At 38.4% G+C, this 9,389-nt stretch overlaps 1 protein-coding gene across 1 annotated transcript; it reads left to right on the top strand.

Annotated features, from left to right (window-relative positions):
* The first annotated feature begins 2,999 nt into the window (after positions 1–2,999).
* LOC113539469 (potassium channel subfamily K member 15-like) lies at positions 3,000–8,283 on the top strand. The gene is made up of 2 exons (XM_026935211.3): positions 3,000–4,374; positions 6,669–8,283. The coding sequence occupies exons 1-2, from the start codon at positions 4,092–4,094 to the stop codon at positions 7,565–7,567; spliced, it is 1,182 nt and encodes a 393-aa protein (XP_026791012.3). The 5' UTR covers positions 3,000–4,091; the 3' UTR covers positions 7,568–8,283.
* The last annotated feature ends 1,106 nt before the right edge of the window (positions 8,284–9,389 follow it).

The following is a 9,389-nucleotide window of genomic DNA, read 5'->3' as shown; positions in this document are numbered from 1 at the left end:
TGAGCACATATTTATGTGTGAAATGTACAGTATGTATTTTTCATTTAGAATGAAAGTGAAAAAGACATACTCGGATCAGTGAACATGCACACATAATGCTCAAACACTAGTTTAGGTTTACTCAGTGAGCAATTTAGCAAGCTGTAAAAGCAGCTTAGTTTCCTGCATTTTCCAGGCAATAGGATATAGGACTGGGTGTTTAGATATCTAGTTTAATATTTAACTGATAAGCCATTTTCACCATTTAGCAATAGGGAAGTAAAAGAAAAAAAAATGGCAGAGATGATAACAAGATCCAGTGAGTTCAGAGAGCAGGCTTGTAAAAGTAGTTATATCCAATTGTCTTATCTTCGCTAACTGTGCTGTCCATTTTATTATATAATTTCTAATTTATATGAATTATGAATGATGTATCAATTAGTTTGACATGAATAAGTAGACACAAACAAAGATTAACAAATGCAAACATAATAAATCCTACACACACACCTTAACATTCATTTCTAGCAGCACCTGAGTCTAGTTTGTCTCAGCAGAGTAACTATATTTCTTTGTCTGAATGCATTCTGCTGTAATCTTGAGCTGCGTTGCTTTTGTTGTTTTGTTTGCTCATACTTTGCATTTCTAGTTTCTGGTTTTAACCTAGTCTCCCTGTTTTGACATCTAACTCTCCTGAGGCATTCATGCTTACTCACTTACAGCACAGTTCGATAAGTAATAAATAAAAACTTAGGGACAGAGCTGTTATAGGAAAGTGGTGGTGTGATGTGGCAACACAAGACAGACTTACTGTTTGGACAGAAGTTGATTATTACCCAATCACTCTATCACTTATGTTATAAACAGCTATAAACAGACATATCCACACAAGCTTCTTAAAAAAAAAAAAAAAAACAACAACAACAACAACAAAAAACACTGCTTGTTATGTTACCTAGAAGCCAGAAAGTGCATCTGTCCTGAAGACTTTCCTGTGATGGAAAACTTACTAACAGTTACAATGCACTGACACTGGAGACTCCTTCCATAAATGTTAAATTAAATTAAAATTAACATCTCCCTACAGAAGGCTTCAGAATATCAACAATTATATGCCACCATTGTAAATCTTTCTGTATGACCATCAAAACACTGCACTTTAATCAGAAGTAAGATGACTGAAGAATCAGGAGACCAAGAGCCAGGTTATAATAAAAAGAGATGGTTTATTGCATGCGTGAAGACAACCTGGGCGATCTGTAGTCTAAACAAAAGTTTGACACAGTCTTTTTATAATGATGTGTATGCACAAGAAGGCACATGCAAGACCATATAGATGTCCAAGGCTAAGATAGAAGAAAAACATGGGCAATACGTACATAAATCACATTAAATTGAATTGATCTTAAAATGAATAAATCATGTATCCTTTATCCATAAAATCAAAATATATTATAAACCCAGGAATAATCATGGAAAAACAGAAAATAATCCCACATCACTTTAAAAAAATTGGTTTATTGTTAGTCCAAGTTTATATGGAGCATTCACCATACAAGTCCCTGTGAATGTGTTGTTACTACAGAAACTATAACGTTTCGAATTATTATAAACATTAACAAAATATTATAAACCTGAATTACAGCTGGTGCTACTGTCAGAGCTGTTGTTATAGAAAATTAATCAACACCTTCTGAGCAGTGAGAATTGAGAATTCAGCAGTGCAGTGGTATAAAATATAATCAACAGTACATGAAAGTCCATAGTGAAGCTCCATGCTTCCTTTCCTCAGTCGTCTTCTTAGACTGATACGAGATTGACTAAACTGTCACTTCCCACAAACAAGACCTGTTAATTTAACCCATTTAATTAAAGTCCATTTAATTAAGTGATGAAGAAATCAGTAAGACGAATGGAAAAATGGAACTGGGAACATGTATCATTTAATTAAAGAATATTGGAATGATAATTAGTTCAGAAATGACTTGAACATTACACATTACACATTACATGTCATTAGGAAATACTGCAAACAACATTTATGCTGCCATGTGTTGGAATTGAACATGTGTCTCTGTATACGTTTGAGGTTTTGCAATCTGTGATATCTGTAAAAACAGCTTATTTGTTACCCATTTCCCAAGCTACTATTCCCATTTCCCAAGCTACCTATCAGAAGTACAGCTTTCATCACATTAAGATTCTGTATTTCTGTGTTTTGGGCCTTCAGATGTTTACAGAAGGCTTGACCGTTCATCACACAAGACATACACTATCAATAATAATAGGATATGCTAAAAAAATATGTAGCATTGATTTATGGCCAACATTAGCTTCTCAGCTCACAGCTGCATGTACTATAGTGAAATCATTTACTATAGTGAAATCTCTCATTCATTCTTAACCCAGATAGAACCATATAATACTAAGGTCACAAATGAAATGAGAAAAAGCATCATTTTTAAATATTTCACTGATGTTATTATTATATTTAGCAGTAGGGACATGGCAAACAGAATAATGTAGAGACTTTGTCTCAATTTATTTTATTATATTATAATATTATTGTCTTATGTTGCATTATATTATATTATATTATATTATATTATATTATATTATATTACATTACATTGTAGTAACTTTTGCATAGTTAGTGTGTATGTCTGTAACTCACAACCTACATTCCAACCTTCAGTATATATTTAACAGTAATGTGAAAACATTAACAGTTCTTTTGCCGTCATTCAAATGGTGTGTGTGTGTGTGTGTGTGTGTGTGTGTGTCTCTTACAGCTTTATACATCTGCCACAAAGAGCCAGTAAGTCTCTGAATTAGAGATGGCACTGATTCGATACTCAGGATCGGTATCAGTCTGATAACAGCAAAAAATGTTTGTTGTTTGTTTCCTCCCACCCCCAAAACCATGCCAGTTTGTAACCTGTCTACTGTAAATTACTCAATGTAAATTCCTCACACCCAGTGTTCCAGGATTAGACTCTGGATCCCTCCTGAGTGGATTTTATGAATCTCATAGTCTGAGCTCTTACTCAGAGCTTACTCATATTTAATTCCATGTCCAGGTTAATACATTACAGCCATGCTTTTGGGTTTGAAGTGTGATTTAGACATTTAAGTCTCAGTGTGGATCTTCATTCTAAGCCAATCTCTTACCACTCTGCTTCCCATGCTTCTTCCCAAGTTACCTTTGTCAATGATAACATGTCCACAAAGGAGGTGCTAAATTCGTCTCATAAAAGGTCATCTCTGCCAGCTCTCAGCGCATTAGCCAGTGTCATTGGCTGTGTGTGCATAGCCTTCTTTAACAGACTGCATGCCTCGAATGCAAAACAGTCAGCATCGTTCTGGACAACGAAATCTGTATGTTTAAGTGGAAATGATGGCTTTGTATGATATTACATCCTTCCATTTTTTGTAATGCTTATACTACACAGGGTCATGGGGAGCCTATAGCCTACCCCAGGGGACTCGAGTCACAAGGCGGGGGACACCCTGGATGGGGTGCCAACCCATCACAGGGCACAATCGCACACACACTAGGGTCTTAGAGATTTAGAGATGCCAATCAGCCTAGAATGCATGCCTTTGGACTCGGGGAGGAAACCAGAGTACCCAGAGGAAGCCCCCACATGCAAATTTAGCGCACACAGGGCAGAGGTGGGAATCGAACCCCCAACCTGGAGGTGCAAGGCTTTTTTGGATCATTGCTTTGATTATTTATATAGTTTTCTTGGTTCGATATTTGGAAAAGTTGCAGTTTAGACTGTTATTTGGTCAACTGAAGCGAATTTTTAGCACCCCAGAAAAAAACCAAAAAAAAAAAAAACATCCAATCAGACGGCTCTGGACTGGAGTGACTGAGTGTAATAAGACATAATAAAATATATTGCACGTGATGCAACTGGAAATTCCGTGATTGCGTCCAATCAGACGACATGAGCTGTCCTTCAGCACTTCGGAGAGATGTGACTCTACAACGCCCTTGGAGGTCTAGAAAGCAAACTCGGAGCCGACTTGAAGTTGTTGAGTGGCTCACAGATCACACATAAAAAGCGGTAGAGAAGTTTGCGTTTGGCAGAAATCGTGGCGGAAAGATGAGCAGGCAGAACGCGCGCGCGCTCGCGCTGGTCCTGTGCGCACTCGCCTACCTGTTTGCGGGAGCGGCGTTGTTTTACACGCTCGAGTCGGAAACCGAGAGCATCAGAGCCAAAGTTGTTGAAGGGAAACAATCGACAGTGAAGCGAGAACACAATCTCTCGGACGATGATTACAACGAAATCGAGAAACTTGTCCTGTTGGCTAAAAGTCATCGTGCGGGACGGCAGTGGAAGTTTGCGGGATCCTTTTACTTTGCCATGACCGTCATAACGACGATTGGTAGGTTCTGCATCACTGTTAGGTCATTTCTATAGGGCTGTTTTTCCTGAAAGAATGAAATGTACTAAATACTATTATAGTTAAGAGGAAGTAGCCTTCACCTGCTTGCAGGGGGCGTGGTCTCACTGGTGGCACAGGGTAGCAGCCCCCTTGAAAAAAAGTCTTATCATCTCACTTGCCACCATGACTCTGTCCACACAACACATCTCTGAGGGTTTAGTACTCCTATGCAATGTGTTATAGAGCTGAACCCTTAGGCAGACTCAGACTCAGACTCAACCAGTGACACTATTTTCAGAAGATGAGAAAATAAAATGAGCTCTGCAGCTTTAAATTGATTAATCTCAAGTCTAATATGTTTCCTTGTCAGAGATGGAACCCCTTTAAGAAGCTAAGAACTGTTCATTACCCAAAGAATTATTAAAGAACCCATTTATTAGGGTTTTATTCAGTATATATGGCCAAAGGTATGTGGGCACCTGACCCTCACACTCATATCTGGTTCTTCCCCAAACTGTTGCCACAAAGTTGGAAGCTCACAGTTGTATAGAATGTCTTTGTATGCTGTAGCCTTACAATCTCCCTTCACTGGAACTAAGAGGCCCAAACCTGTTCCAGCATGACAGTGCCCCTGTGCACAAAGCGAGCTCCATGAAGACACGGTTTGCCAAGGTTGGAATGGAAGAACTCAAGTGGCTTGACCTCAAGCTCTGACCTCAACACTTTTTGGATGAACTGGAACGCTGAATGTGCGACAGGCCTCCTCACTTGACCTCAGTGCCTGATCTCACTAATGCTCCTGTAGCTGAATGAGCACAAATCCCCACAGCCACGCCCCAAAATCTAGTGGAAAGCCTTCCCAGAAGAGTGGAGGTTATTATGATAGCAACGGCTTGGCTTCTTCCTATAGTGGTGCCATCTCTTGCCAGATTAAGCGACACACACACACCCAGCTGTCCACATGATGTAAAAGAAAACATCATTCATCAGACCAGGGCACCTTCTTCCATTGCTCCATGGTCCAGTTCTGATACTCATGTACCCATTGTAGATGCTTTCAGTGGTGGACAGGGGTCAGCAAGGGCACTCTGACCGGTCTGCGGCTACGCAGCCCCATACACAACAAGCTGTGATGCACTGTGTGTTCTGACAGCTTTCTATCATAGCCAGCATTAACCTTTTCAGCAATTTGTGCTGTAGTAGTTCTTCTGTGGGATTGGACCAGACGGGCTAGCCTTCACTCCCCACGTCCATCAGTGAGCCTTGGGTGCCCATGACCCTGCCACCAGTTCACCGGTTGTCCTTCCGGGAACACACCACAAGACCTGCAGTTTTGGAGATGCTCTGACCCAGTCATCTAGCCATCATAATTTGGACCTGTCAGAGTCACTTAGGTCCTTACGCTTGCCCATTTTTCCTGTTTCCAACACATCAACTTCGAGAGCTGTCTTCAGTTCATTTGCTATCTAATATATCCCACCCCTTGACAGGTGCCATTGTAATGAGATAATCAATATTATTCACTTCACTTCTCAGTGGTTTTAATGTTATATGTGTGTATATGTGTGTGTGTGTGTGTGTGTGTATTTATGTATGTATGTGTGTATGTATGTATCTATTACTTCAGGGTGTTTTGGCTACAGTGCCTGCCACAAGTATTCACACATTTTGTAGTCTTAAAAAAATTAGCTAAAATAGATTAAACTGGATATATAAGGTATGTCATGTGTCTACACAAAATAACCTAAAAATTGTTTTTCCAACATTTCCCAAAGGAAAAAAAACATTTATCAGTCAAAATATAATGAATTATTCTTCAAAAATTCCCTCTCCATAATCATATACAATATCTTGTACAGCTTAATATACACATATAGATATCATCAGTGTTATAGATATTATAGATGTTATAGAAGGACAAAAGTTTAGAACAACTTAGCTAACAATGCAGTCATCCAGCTGTAACTGAACATAGGCACTCAATATGTTGAGATTAAGGCAGGCAATTTCTTTTAAATATCAAGTAATATATTACTAAATGTAAAAAAGGCTACTTTCTGTCATAACATAAAATTGCCACCAGAGGCCGCTGTTTAAAAAGAAATCTCGTTCTGATAGTCAGTTCCAGATGTAATGAAATAAATGTCCAGGCATTTTGTTTAACATTCAATACTAATCAGCAAAGAGTAAAATGTTGTATATAGTGATGTCCTATAGACAAATAGGGATCTTACTTCTAATAAGTCAATTCACATTGTATTTAATATTCATTATGTTTTTGTATGTTATGACAGGTTATGGCCATTCGACGCCGTGCACTGATGCTGGTAAAGTGTTCTGCATGTTCTATGCTCTACTGGGTATTCCACTAACACTCATCATGTTCCAGAGTGTAGGGGAGCGCATGAACACATTCATATGCTTTCTGATGAGCCGGGTCAACAAGTACATAGGTGTGTGTGGTGTGTCAATGGTAAACATGGTTACAGTGGGCTTCTTGACCTGCCTTATTACACTGTGTGTGGGTGCAGTGGCGTTCTCTTATTTTGAGGGATGGAACTTCTTCCATGCCTTTTATTACTGCTTCATCACACTCACCACCATCGGCTTTGGAGACTTTGTTGCTCTGCAGAAGAAGGAAGATTTGGAGAAGAACAATCTGTATGTGGCGTTCACTTTCCTGTACATCCTCGTCGGGTTGAGCGTGAGTGGAGCGTTCCTGAATCTTGTGGTGCTGCGCTTCCTCACTGTAAGTTCAAAAAAGGATGGAAGGGAGACAGAGAGACAAACAGAGCGCCAACCGTATGCAGAAGAAGGACGCAGTGAGTACGGCACCCTCTCCTTGCCCACGGCTGAAGGAAACAGCTGCACCAACCTCATTGCCACCCCTTGTGAAGAATTTCCAGACCACAAGATGACGTCTGCTCCTTCCTTGCTTCCTGTTTGTCACTTCTGTTCTTGCTGTTCCTGGATGTGCTGTGGGCTGACTTGCTGTGACAGCTTCAAGTCAACATCATCAAAATTCTCAGCGCTTCAGGCATGCCAGTCAAACTCGGTCTTTTGCAATTCTGTGTCTTACAGGGTGGAAAGGGCATCAGACGGCAGGTCTGGAACCAGCTCAACTGCGGGTTCTCTGAACAGACCTCCAAAGCCTGTTCACAATGGTTCCTATACAAGAAGGCAGTCTCTATAGATTTAAATCTTAATATAGAGATTCACAAGATGCACACATGACTGCAAATAAGAATTGGAATAAGCCAATTTACATACAAATTAACAGTTACATCAGTGTTTTTACCGATACCTATTTATACCAAAAAGTCAAAAAGTTCATTTTCTGTAACATCACAGTTCTGACAGAAGTGCCAGCTGTAATGTAGATCACAGGTTTGCATTAATATGCTAATTCTAATATGTTCTTGTTTCTATAGTAACAACTCATTCACACTGACTCGTATGGTGGACAATCTACATAATCCTAAGGGTAATAATAAACAGATTCAAAAAAGTGTTGTTATTTAACAAAAGAAAAATGTATAATCTTGGATATGGTGAAACTTTCTGTCAGTAGATGTTTATTTAACATTGAAGGAAGGAGTCTCCAGTGCCACTGCTTCGTAACAGTAAGTTTTCCACAACGAGAAAATCTTCTGGACCGAGGACTTTGCGTTTTCCAGTGTCTAAGTAACATGAGAAACTGCATTTTTTCATTAACTTCAATACAATACGGTGGAGAGGGAACAACTTTTTATAACTGCTATTTTCCTGATGGTGATCATATTGACCATATTGACTTCTAAACACTACTAACAGGAATGTGATATATGGATTAGAGCAGTGGTTCTCAAACCTTTTTCAGCCATGAACCCCAGGTATATTCTGACTGATCCTCGTGGACCCCTCATGTAACATGTATATATTAATACCTTATTATAATTTATATAATGCATGGTCATATATATAAGTATTTTACACTGCATGTTTTCATAAACCAACAAGTGTCAAATGTAATAAATTTAAAATTCAATATTAGATTTTATATACTGCCTGCTATTTACATTGCTTTAACATTAACAGTCATGTTTTTGTTCAATGACATTAACATTTCACATTACACATTGACATACATATTACATTTTACCCATCAATATTAAACTTGAAATTTAAGTATGTTTATTTATCCCATCAATGCTGGATCCACTGCAAATAATGCTTGCTCTAATAACGACACGGTGAATATAGATCACTTCAGAATGAGCAACCTAGGCTGCGTTAGTGAAAGTTGTGAATACACATGATTAAGCATGTAGGTTTATTTAAAAAACAGTAAGTCTGCTTTTCTGAAATTCAATGGGCCTAAAAATGTGTTTAATGTATATTTTATACCCTTTATATATATATATATATATATATATATATATATATATATATATATATATATATATATATATATATATATATGATTTATTTTTAGACACAATCCCATGGATCCCTCTGTAATTATGGCACGGACCACAAGGGGTCCACAGACCCCTGGTTGAGAAACATTGGATTAGAGGATGAATAATTACTAATGAGATGATTTGAGCAGCTTCATTACTTTGAATAATGAGGTTACGGGAATAACAGATTCTCAGACTAATTCTCTACTATGCATGTATTCATGAAGTCTTGTACCAGTAGCTGAATCATGTCATAAAAATGGGGAGTTACACTAAGCTATGGATTTTAAGGATGAAAAATGGGCTTTCCTGAATAAAATCTTATGCAACCAAGGCCAAAGGAAATGCGCAATAACAGTTTTGCTTCAAAAAAAGTGCCAGTGGCATAAAAACCCAGAAAGATGTGTCCAAACTAATCCAGTACAGAATAAGTACCAGACCTAGACAAAATATACAACCTAGATAAGCAGGTTCAAACCTTTTGGAGCCAGTTACCCATTTAACTGTAAAATAAATTCCACTGACTCCTCAAAATTAGGAACATTATTTAAATGTGAGCAATATTTTGGCTGT

This window comes from Pangasianodon hypophthalmus, chromosome 20 (genome assembly GCF_027358585.1).
Source record: "Pangasianodon hypophthalmus isolate fPanHyp1 chromosome 20, fPanHyp1.pri, whole genome shotgun sequence".
Lineage (NCBI taxonomy): Eukaryota > Metazoa > Chordata > Actinopteri > Siluriformes > Pangasiidae > Pangasianodon > Pangasianodon hypophthalmus.
This window is presented reverse-complemented; position numbering and strand designations above follow the sequence as displayed.